The sequence below is a fragment of the Calidris pugnax genome, unplaced genomic scaffold (assembly GCF_001431845.1).
Source record: "Calidris pugnax isolate Ruff unplaced genomic scaffold, ASM143184v1 scaffold123, whole genome shotgun sequence".
In the NCBI taxonomy this organism is placed as follows: Eukaryota; Metazoa; Chordata; class Aves; order Charadriiformes; family Scolopacidae; genus Calidris; species Calidris pugnax.
This window is the reverse complement of record NW_015090876.1, coordinates 1,873,155-1,898,012: the sequence shown is the minus strand read 5'-3', so window position 1 is coordinate 1,898,012 and position 24,858 is coordinate 1,873,155. Positions and strand designations below refer to the sequence as shown.

At 53.0% G+C, this 24,858-nt stretch overlaps 1 protein-coding gene across 1 annotated transcript in view; it reads left to right on the top strand.

Moving 5' to 3' along the window:
• Nucleotides 1-5,416, top strand: part of ELFN1 (extracellular leucine-rich repeat and fibronectin type III domain containing 1) — a 91,445-nt gene extending 86,029 nt beyond the window's left edge. The window contains exon 3 of the mRNA XM_014946178.1: nucleotides 1,827-5,416. Coding sequence (XP_014801664.1) covers nucleotides 2,267-4,657 — 2,391 coding nt within the window. The 5' untranslated portion in view covers nucleotides 1,827-2,266 and the 3' untranslated portion in view covers nucleotides 4,658-5,416. The remainder of the gene's footprint in view (nucleotides 1-1,826) is intronic.
• The last annotated feature ends 19,442 nt before the right edge of the window (nucleotides 5,417-24,858 follow it).

The following is a 24,858-nucleotide window of genomic DNA, read 5'->3' as shown; positions in this document are numbered from 1 at the left end:
CTGACGTGTGAGAGCAGACCTTGTTATTCATGTAATGGAAACTCAACTGTGCCACCAGGGAATAGACTCATTGTTCACAATCCAGAAAGAACAAATAAACTGTTTTACTGCTTATTATTACTGGCCTGTTTAGCAAGGTATAAACTGTGAATTGGTTAACAGGGATCTCTGCAGCCAAACACGGGCTGCTTCATTGCCTGGTATCAAGGGTGGAAGAGAACCTGGTTTCTTCAGGACAAGGGTGAGGGTATGGCATCTGCCTCTAAATGCCCCGTGACACACACAGTTTTCAGTCATGCAGCACCCAGCACAGTCCCTTCACTGCCTGGGCACTGGGAAATGGTTTGGAATCCAATTTCTAGATTTATACTGTTTTGCAGATCCAACGAAAGACAGTTTAGATGTAAGATGTGCCTCTGTCTCCTTCATGGATGCCCAAGAAACTTTCAGATCCTACCAGCTGTGTCTTCAATGAGTGCTGGTGATGTCTTCCCTGCCTCCAATGGTCTGCCCTGGGAAAAGGGAGACAAACAGAGCTCCTGTTCCCAACAAAAGTCCCAAGAAGGATTTTTCTAGCTAGGCCATGATGTTTTCTCCCCATCTGTGGGCAACTCCATCTCTGCCACAACACCTCACTGCTCAACATCACTACCAACCCAGAGAGCTGTCTGGCAGTAGAGATGTCCATGGATGGTATTTTCATTGTCTTGTAGAAAAGCATGACCCAGGAGATGCCGATGCTCGTGCAGTTCCCTCCTCTCCACTTCTGCCACCCTGTTTCCCTACAAAATTACAAAAGGAGGTAGAAGTGCTGTCCATGGATATTTATGTTTAGTCCAAAAAAGACAATATTGGAAAATGTGAGCCAGAAATTAGAGTTTCTCTGTGGGAAATGAGGCTGCTGGCCGCTCCACAGTTTTCTTTCCCCATTGGTTTGTGTCTAGTGAAGAATCTTCCAGATCTTCAAATGGCTGTTTCGGCCTGAGGAGAGAAGGTCTTGTCCCATCTTCTGCAAATACTGTTAGAACTCAATGATCTTTAAGGTCCCTTAAGGACCTGAACCATTCTAGGATTCTGTGAAATACTCTTGTTATGCCACTGAAAGGTTGAGGGTCTTCCCCACCTCTGCATCATTTCATCCAGGAGGAAGAGAGAGGTCTTAGAGACAGGCAGGAAGCCCCCCAGACAAGGACATGGGATGGTGGACAATCACGCTAGCATGTTTCGTAGTCAAAGAGTGCCCTGAAACTACTGCTCAGGATCTCAGAAACAGGACAGGTGCTTGATGCTGGGCTTTATCCCAGACACTACGCAGCATTGTGTCCAGAGAGACAGGGTGTCCTCAATCAGCATCCCCCTCTGTGGGCACGGCTGCGGCGCACACCAGCACGCGAGACAGTTAGGATTCCCCTCAGCAAAACGCTGCAGCTTCAAATCTACATCAGAGTGAGTTGTCTAGACTTCATCTGCTCTCAGTGAAGAGAAACAGACACTTCTGGGGCATCACTCATCTCCTCCTGAGGTAGACACCTAAATAGGTCAGACAAATAGTGCCCTGGATGTGTGTTGGTCTCTCCCCTGCCTATAAAGTGACGCTGGACAACGCGCTCAAAGGAGGGCGACCTCCATGGTCAGAGACCACCTTCCCTCGTGCTACCAAATGCTGCTGGTGGCAGTGCCCAAATAAACTAGAGGCTCCTTGAAAGGTGGTATCTAGAGTTAGAAGGCAAGAGCCTGACATTAAGAGGGTAGTTGGACGTATTTCCAACACCTCTAAACGCTGTCTGTCTTTCTTTTGTGTTTAGCTTGTGTTTTGTTTTGAGCAGGTGAGCCAAGGGACCGAGCGGGGACAGCCAGACCAGTGGAGGCACGTGGAGATGGGGACCAATGTCACGATGGGCAGCAAAAAGAAAACGAGGAGATGTACTATAAGAAGTGAGAGGAAGGCTCGTCTCTAAGCCAGAAGGACTCCTCCGCATGGGCACCTAACTTCATGACTCCCTACCCGAGATGCCAGAGACCTGGTGATGTGGGACCAGCCTCTGCCACCCAGGCCTTGGTAGTAGCCCCTGGCTGGTGGCTGCCGCGTACTGTGGGCACCGAGGTCCTCTTTCTCCACCAATGCTTCCCCCCTGTCTCCAAGCCATGAGGAGAGGGGAGAGGAGAGCGAAGCTGCTGAAGAACCACTAGCCCACGTCTTCCCAGCCCCTGTCCCGCTCCCCGCTTCTGGCAGACCAGGAACCCCTTCTCCGCGCCGCCCTTCCAGATGGCAGGTCGCCGGTGGGCCGCGACGTCAGCCCTCTGCGTCTGCGTGGCCGCCGTCTCCCTCCTGCACGCCGGCGGGGTGCGGGCAGACTGCTGGCTCATCGAGGGGGACAAGGGCTTCGTCTGGTTGGCCATCTGCAGCCAAAACCAGCCCCCTTACGAGTCCATCCCCCAGCAGATCAACAGCACCATTGTGGACTTGCGGCTGAACGACAACAAGATCAAGAGCGTGCAGTACGCCTCGCTCAGCCGCTTCGGCAACCTGACATACCTCAACCTGACGAAGAACGAGATCTCCTACATCGAGGATGGTGCCTTTTCAGGACAATTCAACCTCCAGGTGCTGCAGCTGGGTTACAACCGTCTGAGGAACCTCACCGAGGGCATCCTCCGGGGCCTGGGGAAGCTGGAGTATCTCTATCTCCAGGCCAACCTCATCGAGTCCGTCACCCCCAATGCCTTCTGGGAGTGCCCCAACATAGTGAACATTGACCTGTCCATGAACAGGATCCAGAGACTCGACAGCAACACTTTTCGGGGCCTAAACAAGCTCTCTGTCTGTGAACTCTACAGTAACCCCTTCTACTGCTCCTGCGAGCTCCTCGGTTTCCTGCAATGGCTGGAGGCTTTCACCAACATGACACGCACGTATGACCGGATGCAGTGCGACTCCCCACCCGACTACACGGGCTACTACTTGTTAGGCCAAGGCCGGACTGGCTACCGCAATGCTCTGAGCATGCTCTCTTCCCTTTGCACCGGTGGCTCCTACACTGTGATCCCTCGTTTTATCCCTCCCAGGTACCAGGTGACCACGGCGCCCTCCGAAAGCCCCTGCTCCGAGGACGAGTGCTCCTCTGGCGATGGCACGACCCCCCAGTTCTCCCTCTTCACGCCCATCGGCGAGACGGAGGTGCGCCCCAACATCCAGGTGAAGCACCTCAACCACAACTCAGCCGTCCTCACCGTGCAGATCCCCTACCCCTTCAGCAAGATGTACATCCTCTCCCAGTTCGAAAACGGCTTCTCCTCCATGATCACCAAGCTCAGGAAGAAGGAGGAGAACATCACCGTGAGCAACCTAGTAGCACAAAGAGATTACACCTACTGTGTGGTCTCTGTCCACCAATACTCCAAGTACAACCACACCTGCGTCACCATCACACCCACCAGACCCAACCGCAAGGAGCCAGTGCCCACTCCTTCCACTGCCACTCATTATATCATGACAATCCTGGGCTGTCTCTTTGGCATGGTGATTGTCCTGGGCGTTGTGTATTACTGTCTGCGGAAGAGGCGCCAGCAGGAGGAGAAGCACAAAAAGGCTGCCGGCAGCATGAAGAAGACCATCATCGAGCTGAAATACGGGCCAGAAATGGAGACCACCAGCATCACCCAGCTGTCCCAGGGACAGATGCTGGGCGGGGAGACGGTGACCCGCATCCCCTACCTGCCTTCTGCTGGGGAGGTCGAGCAGTACAAGCTGATCGACAGCAGCGAGACCCCCAAGGCCACCAAGGGCAACTACATGGAGGTGAGGACGGGTGAGCAGCCCGAGAGGCGAGACTGTGAGCTGTCCCTGCCGCCGGACACCCAGAGCTCTGTGGCCGAGATCTCCACCATTGCCAAGGAGGTGGACAAGGTGAACCAGATCATCAACAACTGCATCGATGCCTTGAAATCTGAGTCCACCTCCTTCCAAGGGGTGAAATCAGGGGCAGTCTCCACGGTGGAGCCTCAGCTGGTGCTCTTATCGGAGCAGATCCCCAGCAAGCACGGATTCCTCTCCCCGGTCTACAAGGAAAGCTACAACCACCCTCTCCAGCGGCACCACAGCATGGAGGCGGCCCCCAAACGCTCCAGCACCTCTTCCAGCGGCTCCATACGGAGCCCCAGGTCCTACCGCTCTGAGGGATCGGGCCACAAATCAGAAGCCAAATACATCGAGAAGACGTCCCCCACCACTGACACCATCCTCACTGTGACACCGGCTGCGGCCATCCTGCGGGCGGAGGCGGAGAAGATCCGTCAGTACAGCGAACACCGGCACTCCTACCCCGGCTCGCACCAAGGGGAGCAGCACGACAGCATGGCGGGGCGAAAGCCCTCCATCTTGGAGCCCCTGACCCGTCCTCGCCCCAGAGACCTGGCCTACTCCCAGCTCTCTCCTCAATACCACAACCTGAGCTACACCTCCAGCCCAGAGTACACCTGCAAACCATCGCACAGCATCTGGGAGCGCTTCAAACTCAACCGCAAGCGGCACAAAGAGGAGGAGGAGTACATGGCAGCCGGCCATGCCCTACGCAAAAAGGTCCAGTTTGCCAAAGACGAGGATCTTCATGACATCTTAGACTACTGGAAGGGCGTCTCTGCCCAGCAGAAGTCCTGAGTCCTCACACAACTCGTGACTTAACACACTAACTGGACCAAAAGAAATCCGCAGCAGCTATTTTTATTCAGACTGTCTTTGAAACAAAATAAAATTGAAAAAAAAAAAAAAAAATCAATAAAAATAAAAGAGAGAACAAATTATGAAAAAATCTATAAATATTCTATATAATATATAAAGCGAGATATTAAAACGTCCTCACGTTGGTGAGACACGCACCAAATTTGAACACAAACTTTACAAAACAAACAAACTGTGGAGTGAAAAAAAAAAGTTTTGTTTCATTTTGATTTTTTTAAAAAAATAAGAAAAAAGAAAAAATTGAATATAAAGAGAAAGTGAAAGAGCGGGCATAGAGCTGAGGTCTGGCGTTTCCCAATATTGCATTGCATGAGTCCCTATTCCGTGATTTTGTGGATTCTTTGTGAACAGTTTGTGTTCTTCCTTCCTTCCCTTCCAAAATCAACAGCAACAAAAACAGCAACAAAAAACCAAAAAAAAGAGACCAGAAGGAGATCCATCCTTTGGGCTGTTTTTGCAAACGGAGTCTTCCAGTTTAGACTTTTACCCGGTCGAAGGCCCGTTCACATTTTCACTCACTGAGAGGTTTTACCACACATTGCATTGTAAACCGAAGTCGTTAATTGTACAGAGAAAATTTCTATATTTGCAATGTTTGCTGTATAATGAGAAAGAGAGAGGAGAAAAAAAAAAAACAATACTACATCTACTAAAAATATATATATATATCTATATTCACCTGTTTGTACCAGGTTTTAATCATGGATTTTAGAGAAAGAGATGGATGTTTGGTTTGAAGGACTTTTTTGTTGGTTGGTTGGTGGTTGGCTATGGGTCTATTTTTGGAGGGCAGGGGAGAGTTTGGGTTTCTAAGTGTTTGGATTTGACTTCTCCCAACAATTGTTTATGACCAAGTCCTCATCTTTTTCAAGTACACTGAGAAAAAGGGCAAGTACCCAGAAAAGAAGAATCACTCACCTTCTTCCAGGTGGGAAACCATCACCTCCAGGAACAGGGAAGGGGATGGGAAGTGAATGGCTCTTGGTTGAGCAGGTGCCACCAAGCAATGGGGTTTCTCCTGCAAATAAAAAGGTGTTGGTCTCTCCCCCAGAAGGCATATCTGGAGAGCACTGGCCCTTGGGCCCAAACAAGGAGTGGTGGATTATCCCCTTACCTTGCAGGCTGAGGAGCTGGTGATGGGTTAGAGCAGAAACCCTCTTGCTGTGCTCTCGGATTATCCCCTTACCTTGCAGGCTGAGGAGATGGTGATGGGTTAGAGCAGAAACCCTCCTGCTGTGCTCTCCAGAGAAGGACGTCTCTTGTGGTTTGGGGTGATTTTGTTGAGGGAGAAGACACTAAGCATTTACAGCTTGTTCATATTGAGAGGTATTCCAGTAGGCACAGACCCTGGCCAAGGGATCCTGCCCATTAGCCCTGGGACTCCCATCACCCCACGTCCAGCAGGTCCCTCCAGATAGCACCAAATGCAGCTGCAGCCTCAGGCAGTGGGTGCAGCCCCTCCTGTCTGCAGCCCAGCAATGTCCATGGGCCACGTGGCTCCCATTTCACGTGAGCAAACATGCCCCTGAGCAGCCCTTGGGACTCCAAGACTGGAAGAGAAGGGGATGGTCCTGTGTTCATGTCCAGTGCCCACCCAAGCAGCCACATGCCCCTCACAGAATCACGTGGGGTTGGAGGTCAACCATTGCTCTCCAATGCCTGACAGTAGCTTTTTGCCCCATCTCCAAAATACTCATGGATGATGCCATACTCACGGGGTGAGGAGGAGGAGGGAGGCATCCAGGCCATGCAGGCAATTCCAGGTCATGCTGGTGGCTGAAGGACACATTTTTGCCCCAATTAGCTCCAGATGAGTTGCAGGCCCCCATATCTCACCCCATGACTGACACAAAGCAGGGGCACACGAGGGTCTGATCCCCCGATGAGTGTGTGGGAGCCCAGCGAGGCAACAAGCCCCTCCAGATGCAGCCCTTCGGGGCCCTGCTGCTTCCCAGGCTTTTCCCCTTGTATCCTCCTCACAAATCTGGCCATCCTGAGTCCTGACGGGTGAGCACTAGGGCCCAGGAGCAAACCATATCCCATCCTGTTATTTCAATATTTCAAAGTGATTTTGACAGGTATTCTTGCAAAAGGTTATGTTTGCCCAGAAAGGAGCTGAGCCAGGAAGACACGGAGCAGGCTGGGAAGTGCACGAGTTCATTCTCCGTGGTTATTTGTGTAGACAACAAGCCATTAGCAGGGTTTCATAATAAAAGGCAGGCAATTTCCCCGGGAACATGTTCACTCTGCATGAGGAGAGGCACATTCCTCCACCTCCTCCAGGTGCCCTAGATCCTGCCCGCAGCACACGCCTGACCATGGCTGTGTCTTCCTCACCAGTCAGTGAGCAGGACCTGGAAAGGGGAGCTGAGGGTCACCCCTCTCTTGTCCTTCCCCAAATCTCTGCTGCGACATCCAGATCAGAGAGAATCCTTCAGCTGAACCCACCTTCTCTTGCAAACCCTGAGTGCCTCCTGGAGAAACAGGGGTTGGCCAGCAAGGATGGATGGGGGAAACTGTGGCCGGACCTCCTAGCGCTGTTTCATGGTCTCAGGGGAGTCCTCACCAGGAGGCTGGGATGGTCAAAGGGGGTAGCACTTCTTGAGTTAATCTGGGCTCAGATGCTCCATTGCTGGAAGTCACCAACAGACACCGAAAGACCTTCCTCAGTCTCTCCCCGCATTGAGACCACTTCTCACAACAGTTTGGCAATGACATCATGACCACCATGTCCACAGCAGCTGGAAGCCCTGGCACAGCCAGCAGAGCATAACTCCTCACTGTGGAGGCAGCAGCACATCACCAGCAGGTTCACATCTTCACCCAGGGCAAGGCATTTTGCTCTCCCTCTGCCTCCGTTTCCTCCCCTGCAAAATGCTTCCTTGTGGCATTGAGGGCGTAGGCTGGTTGGGGAGGCTCAATTAATTAATTGCCTGTCTGTGAAGCCCATTTAGCTCCTAGAATAAAAGCCGCTGTAGAAATGCAAAGTTGTTAGTGGCATAAAACAGCAGGGGCAGATGAAATCAAAGCCCGCTTCTGTTTTCACACCAGGATTTCACTGGTCATAAACCAACACAGGAAATGTGATACAGCAGCACTGGCCTTCCCAAATTAAACACTTCCCAGATGCAAACTCTCTGCAGTTGGAGAAAAGGAGGGTTAGAAAAGATCTAGGCCTCTCCATCTCCAAGGCACCTCCAAGGCAGGTCCCTGCACACACAGCACCTGTACCCCCATAATTGGTGGGGTGTTGCTGTGGGTCTCAGAGAGCTCTAGGTGGTTCCTTGGGTGACGACGCAATGGCCACGCTGCTGAGCACTCTCCACCCTCATTGCCCTCCCTCCCAGATAGTGCAGTCCTGGCAGCTGTGGCCCACATCCCTTGACATGAGATGCCACAAGGTGAGCTGAGAAAAAAAGCCAGGCAAGGAAAGGGAAGGACACTGTCCCCAAAGCTACCACCCCATGCATGGACCTCCTGGGGTGGCTCTGCAGAAAGCATAGTGAGCTCTGTCCATGGCATCCTTCATCCCCCCCCAAGGCAGCTGCTCTACAAACCTCTCTGAGGGCAGAGGGAGAATTTCACCACTTGTGACCTGTTGGATGCTTTTCTTCATTTTTTCTCCTGTTCAACAACCAAAGCCCTTGAGCTGCTTCTGCAAAAAGAAATGATACCTTGTCCTGCCAGGCTGTTCTACTTGTGACCTGTTGGATGCTTTTCTTCATTTTTTCTCCTGTTCAACAACCAAAGCCCTCGAGCTGCTTCTGCAAAGAGAAATTACACCTGGTCCTGTCAGGCTGTTCATATTGACCCAAACCCACCCAAAGCAAGTGGGGTCCCTGCCAAGCAGAAAGAGGGGACGCGGGAAAGGAGGGGACATGGGAAAGATACGTCCAAGTGAAGAGGAGGGAAGGCCAGGACAAAGCTTTCTCCCTCATTCTGTCCCACTTCAAGGGGCAAATGGGGACCAGTGAACTAGGAGCCCTCCCCCAGCATCTCAGCAAAGACTAAATCAGAGCCCACAACACCCACAGCCTGATCCTTGCTCTGGCCAAGAGTCAGCAGAGGGCCCTGCCACATCTTGCGAAGTGTGTGTGGTATCTAGAGCCTGGATATTTTTTAAAATCCTGTAAATTAGGACAGAAACCTCCCCACACAGACACGCACCATTTAAGCCCAGTGTTCCTGAGAGCACCCACCTGCCCCGGCGTGCAGGTGTTGGGTCCAAGAGTTTCCAAACATGGCCCATGGGAAGGGCAATGTCCCCAGATAGAAACATGGAACAGCAAAGGGTGGTGGCAGTAGCAGGCATTACCTGGCCAGGTTCCTCCCAGGGCAGCAGAGCACTTGAGAAGGGATGTGGTGGCCCTGGGGCTGGTGGCTGCCTATTTCTTCACAGCTGATGTGTGTTAGAGGTGTCACACCTGCCCCCAATCTGGGATTTGAGCCTCCTGCCAGCTTCAGCTGAGTCTGCCACAAAAAGAGGTGCAGATCCCATGGGAGGGTGTCCCTGAGGATGCACGGGAGCCCCAAGGCAAGAAGGTGCTCCCTGTTTGCCACCCAGACCATGACAACAGCCAGACTCTGTTGGCTCTGCTCAAATCAAGCCAGTGACCTGCGGTCCTTGCTGGGTGGTGGGAACTTTCCTGGGGCTGCAAGTGCCACTTGGAGCCATTTCTCCTCCATCTCCATTGATACTTATGGGTCAGCCCACGCATCCACACCTGGGAGATGCCCAGGGCAGCAGTGGCAGAGCAGCAGAACCAGCTCCTGCATGTTTGTAGTCCCTCACCGCCAATGACCCCAGCTAAAACCCCTCCAAATGCTCCCCTCTGCCCCCTTTCCAGATCAGCCCTTCCCTGAATTGGGGCTGGGCCTTGGCAAAGCAAGAGCTGCGTTGCCCGAGACCCCCCCAAACTCATCACCGTGGTGGATGTGGCTCTGCAGAAATCAGGAGCTGCAACACCAACCTCTCACCGGTCACGTACTTGCTGCCGCCCGGCTGCCTGTCGGGCTCTGGAGCAATAAATCACCTCATTTTGCAGGAGAAGGCGGTTGGCAAGGGTGGGTGGGGGGTGGCACGGTGGAGGTGGCCCGGTCACACGAATCCTTTGAGGGAGGAGGGCTCTGGGGAGGTACCCTGGGCTGTGGAAGGGCCGCAGCGCTGCTGGACCAGACCCAAAATCCTCGGATCGATGAGGGTGATTGAAGCCAGCACGCACTGCGTTGGGCTATTTTTAGCTATTTGCAGCCGGCAGAGCAGGAATTTGGGAGCCCAGGTTGGAATTTATTTGCATCTGTGAGTGCTCCTCGGAGGGAGGACCGACAAGGCAACGGCACCCTCCCTGCCCGTGTGAGGACCGGCTCACCATGGCTTCAGCTCCTCTTCCCTTGCAGGCCATGTCCCTCTCCTCCGCATTGTGGGGACAGTGCCACCACCCCAGGGCTTGGAGCTGTGAGCTGTGGGCTTCAGGGGACAAAAGGGTTATTTGGGAAAAGCCCGGATCTTGCCTTAAATGTGTTGGGATGTGAACATCCTGTGGTGGCCTGGCTCCATGGAGCTGTGCCCAGTGTGGACCTCAGAGAATCCTCGGATCGATGAGGGTGATTGAAGCCAGCACGCACTGCGTTGGGCTATTTTTAGCTATTTGCAGCCGGCAGAGCAGGAATTTGGGAGCCCAGGTTGGAATTTATTTGCATCTGTGAGTGCTCCTCGGAGGGAGGACCGACAAGGCAACGGCACCCTCCCTGCCCGTGTGAGGACCGGCTCACCATGGCTTCAGCTCCTCTTCCCTTGCAGGCCATGTCCCTCTCCTCCGCATTGTGGGGACAGTGCCACCACCCCAGGGCTTGGAGCTGTGAGCTGTGGGCTTCAGGGGACAAAAGGGTTATTTGGGAAAAGTCCTGATCTTGCCTTAAATATGTCGGGATGTGAACATCCTGTGGTGGCCTGGCTCCATGGAGCTGTGCCCAGTGTGGACCTCAGAGGTCACCCAGCTCCTTCCACCCATTGACTCACCATAGGCTTCCCATCGTGGGGCCCCAATTTGGTTTTCCTGAGTGAGTGTCTGGACATGGAATTGTTCTTTAGAGAGAGATGTACAGTACGTTTCCCTTCCTTCATCTCCAAAGCACTGCTGCTGCTGATGCCCTGAGGTGCTGAAGGTGCCAGTGGCCATGGCTGGTGGTGCTGGAGAAGCCAACCCAACAGCAGCCAACTCCTTGGCTTCTAGCAGTGACTTTGGCTTCACTTGTATTTACTAAACACTCCATTTTTCACATCTCCTTTGTGTCATATCCTGTTTTACCCCCTCAACCAGCTCACCAGCACCACCAGAAAGGTGGTAGAGATGATCCAAATGCCACCTTGAGAGTTTGGCTCACTCCCTTCCCCCCTCCCCGCCCAGTATTTAATGAAGGAAAACCATCTGATCCAGAGCAAAGCCCCTTTTCTGGACTCAAGTTTCCTCTGCACAAGGGATGAGAAGGCACAGAAGTATCAGGGAGGTGGATGATCGGGATCCAAGCAGGATGCTTTCGCTCTAGTTCTGTTTCCCTTTCTGTGGGTCCAAATTGGATGCGAACGTGCCCGTTTCCCTCCCTCTGCAACTTCCCTGTCTCTCCAGAGGAACCAAAAGGCTCTGCCAAGCCTCTGAGTTTGTGTGTGTGTGCCTTTGTAATAATTCATGGGGAATGCTAATGAGTCGGGGTGCGCTGTTGTTCCTGTGTGTGCCGATCTCGTCGCACGTCCCACCAGCACCTGCTTTTTCACACTCGGCTCAGCTGTCGGGAAATAGCCATTTGCTGCTCACCTTTACTTGCCTCGCCATTAAGGAGCTCATTAATGTACTCCATCCCTGCTTTCTTTGGGACTAAAAGATTTCCATTTCTGTCTTTTATCAGCTTTCTCATGGTTTATAACCTCTCCTCTCCTCACTGTGCAGTGCCCTTTTCTAATGAGCTCTTCTCTTCTGGTCCATATTCTCCATTAAGCTACGCGAGTGCTGTCCCCCGTGTTGTCTTGGCCACCTCTTGGGCTCTCTTCTGGGTCTCTCATCCTCTTCAGCGTTTCCAGCTGTGAGAGGAAGGGAGCAGTCCCACACAAATCATCCACACTTTCCTCCCACCTTCCCTCCAGCTCCTCAGCCCACCCAGCTGGCTCACCCCACCGCAGCATCCAGCCTTGCTGGCCTCCTCCATCCTCGCACGAGCCCCTGGCCAGCTTGTCCTGGTCTGCAGGGGTGTGATGGGAAGCCTCCAAGCTTCTGCATGCTGCCTGCAGCTTCTCTCTGCTGGAGGCCTCTTAAATCTGTTTCTTTTTTCCTCTCTCTCCATCGCTTTTCCACAGCAGAGCTCTCCTTGGGCATCTCCTGCCCTGCAATCAAGAGCTACCCAGCCCATCTGAGCAGTAGGAGGCCTCTCTGGATACCACCAAAGCTCATCTGTGGTCTCTCTTAAGTAAATGCTGGCACTCTTCACGCCATGCAGCTAAATTAATCTCTCTCATTCCACCACATTTGGAGCCAAGGCACAAAGATTCTCCTTCCCTGCGGTTGGGGCTTGAAGGCAGCTTCTCCCAGCTGTGCCCTCCTGCCCCTCTGGGGAGTTGTGGTGCAGTAAGGTTTGAGGAGCGGGAGCAGAGCAGTTGTTGGGAGTCACTCTGAGGGGCTGGCAGGGCCAGCAACACCTCGGCCAAGCGGCCACAGAGCACATTGGCATGAACCATCTGCCACTGGCCATCCAAAACATCCCCAGTAAGGTTCAGCTCAGTCCAAGCTGAGGAAGAACTTGTGGTTTGAGTTTTTTTTTTCTCCCCAGCCGCCTCAGGTGTTGCCGTAAGGGATATCTCCTCTCCATACCAACCTGATTTCAATTATACCCTTAGGCCATTCCGGCTGTAACGAGGCTTCCGCCCACTCCAGAGTTCCCTCACACACAGCTCTGCCTGGGAAATCCCAGGCAGGAACGTGGCAGCCCCACACATGAGAAATCCTTCAATTGCTGAGAGCTGACAAGCCCCTGAGCTGCTCCACAGCCTCCTCTGGTCTTGGAGCATGGTCACGGCTCCTAAAAGACAGTCAAATGCAGACACCAGGTCTTGGAGTAAGGCATGAACCAGAAGACTGGCAGCAGAGGCTGGGGAGAGCTGGCACCCAGCGTGGCCACCCCAAACCTATTTCCTTGGAGGAGCTATGAGATGTGGGCTGCTTTCTGATCTCCCACCCATCTCGTCGTTCTCTCCTGGAGACCAGATGGGACCCAGCACAACCATCAGGAGAATTTGGTGCTCCTCAGCACCAGAGATGGTGGAAACCTTTTGGACATGGTTAGGGGGCTCTTGTGGCTGGGGGGGACAACAGGAAAGCCACCACCCCAGTCTGGTTTTGGAGAATATTCCATGCAGAAGAGCCTGTCTGGGGTGGTGAAGGACTCGACCACCGATGGCTGGTCCAGAGCTGTCAGGAGAAGGGGTGGATTCACCCCCTGGGTGTGAGGTCTGAGGCAGTCCCATCCTCCTCTGCAAAGCCATAGATGAAGGTGGCTGGAGATCTCCAGGTGAGACAAGGCAGTTTGGTTGGCACTAGGGGTCAAAGTCCTCCTTTGGACACCTGATCTCTCAGCCTTCCCCAAAGAAGAGGAAACCAAACCAGCACAAAGCATCATAGGAAGATGCCAGCAAAGAGGAGGAGACAGCTTATCCAGGGAGCTAATTTATCTGGAAGGAAAGGGAAAGGTTGCAAAATATTTCCCTATTAAAAAAGAAAAATAAATATGCAAGAGCAAGGAGCCAGAAGTCGAAGTGCCTGTGGGGAAGCGCTGCAGATGCATTTGGTTTTTTTAAGAAGTCAAAGCAGAGCTGGGGCAGATGCTGGACCCAGAACGGAGGCCGTTTCAGCCCAGGACTGGGAGGCAGAGGTTAGGATGAGGCTTGCAGAGACCCAGAAACCACAGAGTTGAGTGAATTGTAAGCGGCACCGCTTTTAATCTGAGCAGAATGCATGAAACTGGATAATGTAATTGGAAGGGTTATTTAAACTGAATATTCAGAGGGAGAAATAAAACATTGCAGGGAAAATAATAATACTTAGCACTTGTAATGTGCTTAGCATCTTCAAAAACTGGTCAGCCATTAACTGATTGCTCCTCTGCTAAGTCCACAGGCTAATAAAAAGGGATGGTTCATTTAGTTATTTCACAGCTGAGCTTCTCAATAAGGCATGAGGAAGAGTCGCTGCTCTCCAACGCGCTGGTAAATAAACAGTTGGAAGTAGGAAAACACAACAACCTCTCAGCACTCACTCAGTCCCTGACTCCACTCCTTCCTTCCTCACCTTGAGCTCGTCCAGACCAGATCCGTGACAGGGAGCTTGTCTGGCTGGGGAGCACACCATGGATGAGTCCAGGTCTCCAACAGTTCCAAAATTTGGTGTATCCTGCCCAGGAACTGCCCCGGTGTGGGGTCTACATGGGGGTGAACGGGGCATCCCCAGGGCAGGAGTGTGGCACCCGTGCCTGGGTGGATTCAAGCTCAGTGAGACCCTGATGGCACAGCCCAGTTGTCTTGGCAAGTGTGGAGGCTGAAGGGAACAAAGCAGCCTTTGGAACAGCAGTAAAGATGGAGGTATTTTACGTTTGTTTTACTTAAAAAGTAAACAGTTCCCTTTGTGTTTGATGAGCAAGCGGTTTTGTAAATGCTGCAGAGAAAACACGTCAGTTGCACCTCTGTGATTTCCAGCCTGTTTTCTTGGCAGTGGAGGAGCCGGAGATGCCCCATGCAGGTTCCTGTTGTCTGAGGGTGGCTGAGGGTGTTCCTGGTCTGGTGCAAAGGGAAAGAGCTGGGAGGAGAAAAGCCTCATCAGGATCATAGAAACGTAGAATGGTTTGGGTTGGAAGGGACCTTAAAGCCCATCCAGTCCCACCCCAATCTCCCACCAGCCCATGTTGCTACAAGCCCACTCCAACGTGGCCTTGAACCCCTCCAGGGATGGGGCACCCACAGCTTCTCTGGGCAACTCTGGGCAACCACCCTCACAGCAAACAAGTTCTTCCCCAGATCCCACCTCAATCCACTGCTGCTGGTGGGAACCAACACAGAGTTCATTTACGCCTTTCCATTAAGAGCAGACCAGAGCCAAGGGCTGAGCTCAGCTTTTCTGGGACACGTCCAGCAGCAGCAGCACCATCATCAAAAGCCTTTGGTGGAGACAGGGGTTGAGGGACCTTACATTCCCACAGCTTCTTGCCCTTCCCCAGATCCCACCTCAATCCACTGCTGCTGGTGGGAACCAACACAGAGTTCATTTACGCCTTTCCATTAAGAGCAGACCAGAGCCAAGGGCTGAGCTCAGCTTTTCTGGGACACGTCCAGCAGCAGCAGCACCATCATCAAAAGCCTTTGGTGGAGACGGGTTGAGGGACCTTACATTCCCACAGCTTCTTGCCCCAGGCACTGCCTCCTGCTCTCTCAGCCGCGCTTGTGGGCTTTGTGCTTCTTTCTCTTTCTTCATACTTTCTTCTTCTTAAGTGAAACGTTCTCCATCTCTGCTGTTATGGACCCTGTGCTGGGAGGATGAGTTGAGTGAGAGCAGGAGGTGAGCAGGGACTTCTTAAACCTCTAAGCACCTCTTCCCCGAGGTATCTTTTCCTGGGGTGAGGCGTATGGGTCAGGACCTTGATGATTTACCGGGCAGGATGCGTCCTCCTCATCATCTGGGGGACCCGGGGAAGATGCTGAGGGCAGAGGCAGCAGCAGCCTTGCTGGTGGTGACACGTGTTGCTGGCCACAGGGAATTGGGGACACGCTGTGCCCAGGATGCCCTGCTAACTTCTGCTAAACACTCACGTACAGGCGGGCAGCGGGCACACGGAGCGCGCAAGACGCCGCCGAATTTCCCCTGCCTGGGTTTTTTTGGCATAACGAAGCCCGATGGGTGTGTATAAACAAAGCAAGCGTCTCTCTCTCGCTGGACCTCATGCATCATTTATAGCCAGCTTTTCCATGGCACAAGAAACATTTACATATGCCAGCATTAATTCCGAACGCCACTTCAAAGCCATCTCTGTCTAATGAACCCCGCGCGCTGTGCACAGCAAATTCCACCCGAAAAATAATTAGCAACACACGCCACCAAAGCATTACAAGGGGAACGCAGCACACCACCTGCTGAAGCAAAATGAATGCCTGATTTATTTATTTTTTCCCCACTTTTTAGCAACATTCAGGCGCTGACTCAAAGCTGTGCTCTGTTCTCAGCTTTGTAGGGCCTCAGGAAGCATCACGTTCTCGCTCTGCTCTCCTGGCTGGGGGTATGAGTGATTTTGGGGGGGTTTATATGCTTTTCTGAGATGACAACCGGACAAAGCTGAGCAAGACCCTGCTGATTTCTCCATGCTGGGGGTGCCAGCTGGGATTGAGGGTGCGGGCAGCACCTTCCCCTGAAGTTGCCCGAGTCCCAGGCTTTTGGGATGCTGTCACCTCCTGAGCAGAGCCTCAGAACGATGGCTGATGGACAGGAGACACCAAGTGTCATCCTGATCTGAGGTTCCTATAGAGCCTTCAACCCCTGACCAGCATCAGCCTCGCTGAGAAAAAGAGAAATCAGAGATGAGATGAGGAGAGGAAGGTTTTGGTGACCCTACCAGCCATGGGTGCTCCCACCCCGTGGCGGCCCTGCTGAGAACAGCTCAGGAAACCAAAACTATTGACCAAAACCATATCTTAAACCTGTGTTAGAGCTGCAGAGCCCAGCTCACGCCAGGAGGAGCAGCAGGTTTCACTCAAGGCCTGACGCGGTGGCATTGCTGTGGGACACCCCAGGTCAGGAACCACCATGGCCGAGTGACAGAGCTCAACCGAGAGGTGGCTGTGGGCACAGGGGGACAATGCTGGGGTCCTGGATCCCCCCAGGTCCTGTCCTCCTCGAGGAGAAGGAAGATGCTCCACATGTCACTGCTCTCGCTCCATGCTGCGTTGCCTGTGTGTCTCTCCAGCATCAAGCCATGGCATTCAAACTGTCAGTCCCTGCCTTGTCAGGATGCAAGGGGTTAAACTGTTCTTCCTATGCAAATTAGGCTTAATTAATCCTTTTCATCAGTTGCAAATATACCTTCTGAACCCTATTAAAAACATGAATATGCAAATTCAGACCTTTTTTAATACTCATTTTCAAGGACTTGGAGTCAGGCTTGATTATTCGATTCCCGTTAACAGCCTGTAAAACCTGGTGCAAAATTTAATTTCCATTTTAAGTTACCAAAAAAAAAAATATGAATCTGTTGGTAATTAAGCTAATTACAGTGTTACACTAAAGAGGAGACAAACAAGGAGGACAAGATCATTCATTACATTTAACACCGGTACCAGGACCTGGGGACTGTGCACGGCCAGAGTTAACCGTGAAGCCAGGAAAGAGCAGTGATGGAAACGGGGTGCTTTGGGGGGAGGTTGTGGCTTTTGGGGGGCCTGATGCCTTCCTCACCTTGGGAACATCTCTGCTTCAGCCCCATGAGCCACCCTCCTCCTCCTCCTGAGGAGAGAAGCGAGGAAGAGGAGGAGTAGCTAGGCTGGATGGTGCTGCAAGCATCGTGGGGTCCCTGCACTGAGCAGGAATGACCTTGGGGTTGGGGTTTCAGGTTTCAACCTGTAGGACCACCCCATCTGCCAGCACACCCCATGAGCCACCCTCCTCCTCCTCCTGAGGAGAGAAGCGAGGAAGAGGAGGAGTAGCTAGGCTGGATGGTGTTGCAGGCATCGTGAGGTCCCTGCACTGGGCAGGAATGACCTTGGGGTTGGGGTCTCAGGGCAACCTGTAGGACCACCCCATCTGCCAGCGCGACTGGGGTTGAGCATCCCATGTAGGTGGGATTTCCATCCTCTCTGAGCACTTTCACTGTATTAAAAAGACACGCATGGGGTGCAGAGGGGTGCTTGGCTGACCTGGCAGCACACAGGAGATGACAGGTCCTGCAGACGGGGGCTGCATGAAGGACCTGTGATCTCCTCCTAGCCAGAGAAGAGCAGAGACCTCCCAAAAGCTGACAGCTCCCTTTGCAGAAGCAGAGCCTTCAAGGAAGACCCATGACGAGGGTCACCCAAACCCCACCGCTCCACTGGGGAGTCAGAGGTACAGGCTGTGACCTTGCCTCTAGCTCACGACCACGGCCAGCAGATGCTGGGGGATGCCAACCAAACCAGCCCAGACTACAGGGAGTCCTACCACCCAAACCTCCCTCGGGGTCACCCATCAGGGCTGGGCATCCAGTGCTGGTGGCTCCCAACTTGCCCATCAACCTTCCTGTGCCTCCCAGCTCTGCCCGCATGTAATTAAATAAGAAGTGCTGCTATAGACTGTTAATTATGGTTTACCACCACAGCGATCCCTTAAAATCAGTCATTAGCATGCCTAGGATCTGTTCCACACTCGGTGTTTTCTAATGAGTTAGCAAAGTTAACGAGTGATTTGTCAGAGCTGTAATCCTCACCTCGGGGCTGGCAGCTCAGGAACGGCCGCACGCCATGGTGGGCTCCTGCTGTCTCCATGCAGGGCCAGGAATCCTCCAACCTGGCTGGAAGCACATGGTGATGCTCTGCCTGCACAAGGCAGAAGACACCAGTGTTGACATGAAGCATGACTGATACCTACAGACTCTTCCCCAAAGACACCTGTCATCAGCTGGATGGATCCACCCAAATGATTGGTGCTATCTTGGGGGAGCTTTTCTTAGAATCATAGAATGGTTTGGGTTGGAAGGGACCTTAAATATCATCTAGTTCCAACCCCCCTGCCCTGGGCAGGGACACCTCCCACCAGACCAGGTTGCTCCAAGCCCCCTCCAACCTGGCCTTGAACCCCTCCAGGGATGGGGCACCAACAGCTTCTCTGGGCAACCTGGGCCAGGCTCTCAACACCCTCACAACAAAGAAATTCTTCCTAATATCTAACCCAAATCTCCTCTCTTTCAGCTTAAATCTGTTTCCCCTTGTCCTATTGCTGCAATCCTGACCAAGAATCCCTCCCCATCTCTCCTGTAGCCCCTTTAGGTACTTTTCTTGCTCCTCCTTCGTCTCTGCGCGGCTGCTGGGATGAGCAGCTCCGTTCCCTGTGGGTTTGGTTCATTCCCTGCCATCTCCTCCTCTCCGAGGTGGCTCCTTCCCCTCCCAGGACTGGCAGGGAGAGGAGCTGTCACTTCAGAGCATGCCACTCAGGGGTGGCTCTGCCACGTAACAGCGGGATGGGAGCGGGAGCCGATCACGTACATCCCCAGGGGCTGGAGCGTGACTCCCAAAACGAGCTGCAGAAAGACACGTGTCTTCGGAGGACACGGAGGAGCCACAGCGGGGAGAAGGGGTGAAAGAGGGACAGTGAGATTTGCCATCACCCCATACATGTAAGGCTGGTCTCCCTCATGCACTCCACAGTCGATGGGGAGCAGGAGGCACCTCCAAAGCGAAGGACCTCAATGAGGTTCATGCTCTTAATTTCTCTTTGTGGAGACTGCTGTGGGGACAGCCTGGCAGAGGAACCAGCCACCACCACCAGCAAAGCAAAGGGCTTGCAGTCATATGGCACAAATGTTATCCAGGAGACACACTCACAGAGAGAGAAAAGGTTCATCTGCCAAACCTCACAGAGCCTTCCACCTGCCTGGAGAACATTTTCCATCATGCTGATGATACCAGAAGTTTCCCATCACCAGATAAAAGCAGTGTGATGACAGAGGTGACAAGGGACATGTTCTCACCCTCCAGCCAAGCCCTGTGCCTTGAACTTGCCTTCTGCAAGTGCATCCTCCTGCCCTGCGACCTCTCTGGAGCATCTTGTCCACTGAATCTTATTCTGGGGGGAGTCAGGGATGCAGAATTACCCTCTCAGTCCCTACAGGCAATCAACTTGTTCCCCGAACCATGAGATATGATTGCCCTTATTATTTTAGCTTGCCTAGCAGCGAGCCTTGTTAATGGTCATAAAATTATCTAGTCCTTATTTAAATCCAACAGCCGTCTGTGTTTCAATGACCTCCTGATGGTCCCTGGCTTCGTTCCAGGTTGAAGAGGCATCAGAGGGACCAGGGAGGAAAAAGAGGCAGTGGGAGGATTAAAGAAAAAACAACCGAAAACACAACAAGCAACAGCCAACAAAGAGAATTCAAAGTAAAACAGGGAATATTAAAGAGAGCTCAATCAGTCAGCCCGAGTTCAAAAAAACACAACCTGTCACGGAGAGAAGGAAGCAGCATCAGGTAAAATTAGCAACACTAATAAACTCATCAACACTGGAGCCCAGGCCGGGAAACGGCGGAGGGAAGACGAAGAGGCCAGGAGATGCTTGGTCCCATGTTGGGGAAGCAGGAGAGAGAACCCACACAGCCTGAAGGAATGTGCTTTGGTGGAGGAACATGGTTTGGGTGGAGACCAAAGACCTGGGCTGCTCCCAGGCCCTCCAGCGCCAAGGGGCTGCCGTCCTGCTCCCTAACGTACACAGCAGCTTTCTTTAAAGTGTATTTTCCTTCTGTTTTGTCCCTTGTATTTGCTTCGAGAGAAAACACACACACAAGGAAGGCTGGAGACCCAGCCACGGTGGGTGGAAGGAGCAGGAGCTCCTGCTGGGATGGCTGCCCAGGGCCGGGGTCTGCAATGGTCCCTTAGAGGCGGCTTTGGTCAGTGATTTCTAGGTAGCACATTTCTGAAGCAAAAATCTCCTCTTTCCTTTGGATGCCAGACTGCTCCGCTGTCCTTTCAAATAACATCTACGAGCCCCTGGAGTTACAAAAAATTGTACAATAACAATCCCCCCAGAGAGAAACGAGAAACCGAAAAACCCCAAGCAGCAGAGAACTGTTCCAATATAACCAAGCTCCAACACTGATTCCCATCAATTTTGCAGCAAACCTGAGTCATGAAATTAAAAGTAGCATCAGCATATTTCCTATTAGCTAGGGTTCCTTTTTTCAGAGCAGATCACACATTCCTACCCTATTTTTCTAGACACTCGTGTCAATGCGATACCATCAGATGCCGTTCAGTCGCTCCTCTTAGCCTGAAAAAAGCTTTCCTGTTGGGAAGGAGGGGGTTTTAATATTTAAAAAAAAGACTCCCTTAAAAGAGCCTTGCTGATTTTTTATTTATTTATCGATTTAATAGCCCTCCCCTGAAAAGAGTGGGCGTGTTTTGTAGCTTTTAAATCTCATGCAACTTTTAGCAGGGCTGCTGTTCAACCCGGCTCTGCTGTCACAGCAGGCAGTGCCAACACCATTGCCACCAGCACCCAGAGCCTGTCCCATCCTCCCCAGCTACTCCTCCAGCACACACCATCCTTAGCTATGGTCATCCAGCATCCCACACCCTCATCCTTCTCCCAGCTCCTTCCAACAGCTAAAAGCTGTAGCAGAAGCAAACCTGCCCCCGGCTGCGTCATCTCCCGACAGCACAAGGCATTACCTTGGTGATGTCCTGGGAAGGCTCTGCCTCTGTCCCCCCCGAGGCTCAATGTGACACCAATGCCCAGCAACACAATTCACACCATCCTCGGCTGTCTCTCAGCTACAGTCCCAACTCCCTCAGCCGCTCCTCATATGATTTGTTTTCCAGGCCCTTCACCAGCTTCGTTGCCCTCCTCTGCACTCGCTCCAGCACCTCCAGATCTCTCTTGTATTGAGGTGCCCAAAACTGCACACAACACTCGAGGTGTGGCCTCACCAGTGCTGAGCACAGGGGCACAATCACCTCCCTACTGCTGCTGGTCACACTATTTCTAATACAAGCCGTGACACCAACGCCCAGCAGCACAATTCACACCATCCTCGGCTGTCTCTCAGATCCTGGATGGGGTCAAGGAATGGAGAGGGGTGGTGCTGCTCCGTGTTTCCTCAGTGCAACGGAGAGGGTGGAGGGGAGTGATGGAGAACCGACCGCGAATGCTGGCACTGCAGCTGTGGGACACTGTGTCTGACCCCTGCTGATCATGAGCCCCTGTAGGGCTGCATTTGGGGTCAAATCACAGAATTACAGAATGGTTTGGGTTGGAAGAGACCTTAAAGACCATCCAGTTCCAACCCCCCTGCCCTGGGCAGGGACACCTCCCACCAGCCCAGGTTGCTCCAAGCCCCCTCCAACCTGGCCTTGAATCCCTCCAGGGATGGGGCAGCCACAGCTTCTCGGGGCAACCTGGGCCAGGCTCTCACTAGCCTCCCAGCAAAGAATTTCTTCCTAATATCTCATCTAAATCTCCTCTTTTCCGGTTTAGAACCATTTCCCCTCATCCTGTGGCTCCCTCCCAGATCGAGAATTCCTCCCCATCTCTCCTGGAGCCCCTTTAGGCACTGGAAGGGGCTCTAAGGTCTCCCCAGAGCCTTCTCTTCTGAGTGAGAGAACTCTCAGCCAAAGGGGCTCTAAAGTCTCCCCAAAGCCTTCTCTTCTGCAGTGAGAGAACTCTCTCAGCCTGTCCTCACAGTAGAGGTATCCATACCCCAATCCTCTCTGAACCCCCCTGACCCAGCAGCAGTGGCAGGATGTATTTGGGGATGCTCATCCCCTTCCACCACGGGTCTCCTGCCCACCCAGAGCTCAGGGCTTCCCAGACAGTGGCCACGTCACCACCCCTGACAACTAACCCCAGTGTTCTCCCCCTCTTCTCCTTCCCTTCCTCCTATAGTCTTACACGGAGATGATCCATAACTGACATCTAAGAGTCCCAAGTTTCTCATGGACATCTAAGAGTCCCAAGTTTCTCACGGATCACCCCAAAAAGGTGTCTCTAGTCCTTTCTCAGGCATCACACGCTTCCAGCACAACTCTCAGGCTCCCACAAACAACTCAAGACGACACCGAAAGAGCCAGGAGACACACAGCTGGAGCAAAAGGCTGCAGGTTCAGAGGTGTGACCTTAGGAGAAGCATGAACTTTGCAATACCTGCCTTAGCCAAGAGCTCTGCTGCTCCCAGGGACCATATGGCAGCACTTGGCAGCTCTTTGCCCCTGCTTGGCATTTAGAGACGCACGCAGATGAAAAGGGTTGATCAGCAGAGGAGGGGTTTGAGCAAAGGGAAACTTCAGGCACCACTGCAAACAAGACAGGGCTGCGACGCACACAGTCCCCCGGCCGCGCACTCATAAATCACATTTTGCAGCTTACAGCACACAAACCCCAGCGAGTGTGCTCAGGGACCCAGCAACCACAGGCACACTTGTTAACACTCCTGCCTCTCCCCTCCAACTGACTGCAAATTTATTACTGATCTCCCCACGTTTCCCAACATGATTTTTCACCAAAGGGGCTGGAGCTTTGCAAGGGACACACTGAAGCCAGACGTGACCCGTGTCCCCACTGCCTGGGGTGGTTGAAAACTCTCTCCCATCAGGGGCAACCAGTCTACCCTCTCTGTTTGCACTGCCCCGGGGGGCTGCCCCTTGGAGGGGGGATGTGGGGGGCGGTGAGCACGGTGGCAGGGCCCTGCAATGGGCTGGAAAGCCCATGGAGCTCGTTATGGAAGGAGCAATCACTGTGAAATTCAGCGTCGCAGTTACTCCTCGCAGCTCCGTCACGGCTGAGATGAGCAGTATAATGACAGCAACGGGAGCTGCCGTGGCAGCGGGGTTCAGACACGTCTGGGGCTTCATCCTGAATTTGCTGTTGGAGCTAGAAACTGTCCCAGCTCCCCTTCCCCACGCCCAACCACCAGCCTGTGTCCCACGGGTGGCCCAGGTGGCTTTACAATGGTCACGCTTCCACGTGAACGCCCCCAGGCCTCCATCAGCGAGCCCTAGGGCTCCCAAAAAGCCCTGGTTTTGCCTGGTTCCTGAGTCTGCTCACAACAGCACCACGCCACGAGGAGGGCAGGGATGCTCTTGCCAAAGCAGGACAGTTACTCCAGCAGCTTCCCAAGCCAGGAACAGGTCCAGGTGCTGGCACACACCGGCACATCAGGCCAAGCACCATCCTGACCACACACTGCTCCCAGCCGTGCTGCCTGTTAAACTCAGTTGAACAACTCAGTCTTGCTGGGAGAAGGGGGTGCAGAGCAGCAATCCACCTCTTCTCCCCACAGAAGGCACCTCAGAAGACTACTGTGTTTTCTACCCCAACTTATTATCCCTTCGCTCTTGGGAGGCAACTTTCCAACGGGCAGGGACGTGTTTTCCCTTGTCACTCTCCAGCATCGCTTCTCGCCTCGCCCGTGTTTTGCTAAGATAGAGGGTTTATTGTAAACTTATTAATTACTTCATTTCTCCTGCGAGGAGCCAGGAGAGGAACGTTCAGAGGCAGCCAGGATCCGCTATTGTGTTGGCGGAGGAGCCGAACGCGGCTGACGTCATGATTCATTTTCCCCCTGACTGAGGAAGGCGACTCGCGGTGCCACGTCGCGCATACGAATCAGGCAGCGTTCCCCCTGGCACAGCTCGCCAGGCAATTCATCTTCCACCAGGACTTCTCCAAGCAGAAGAGAGAGAAAGCCAAACTTTCGCTGCTGCGCTTCCCTGCAAACCCTGTCGGAGAGGAGGGTTGGGGAGACGGGGGCTGCAGCCTCCCCAGAGGACACGCCGGTCCCTCCATGTCTCATCAGTTGGGTCTACAGCAGCTATCTTCCGTGCTTGTAGACACGTTGATAGGTCCCAGGGTGACAGGAATGGGCTGCCCAGGGAGGTGGTTGAGGCCCCATCCCTGGAGGTGTTCAAAAGACGGGTTGCTGAAGTCCTGGGAGGTCTGGTTTAGTGATAGTGATGCTCCTTGTTTGTTGTGTGGGTGTCTATTTTTGTCAGTTAGGTTGACGGTTGGACAAGATGATCTTTAAGGTCCCTTCCAACCTAGAAGATTCTGTGTTTCTGTAACTCCAGCAGGCATGGCCATCCCTGCAGCCACTGCGAGCATCTACAGGAACTTTCTAGCCTGCTCACTGCTACCTTCTCTCCACGCTTAGGAAGTACGTTCCTGCTGATATCAAGAGGAAATCAATACACACAGAAGTTCATAACAAACTTATCTGGCTTACAGCATGAATGAGACTTGCCTGGAAAAATTGAGATAATGATGTCCTCCCTTCTCAAAGCAGTACCAGCACCAGACCGTTGATGGACGATTCGTTATCAGGCTTCACACGTGGGAGAGCAGAGGGGGAGCACAATA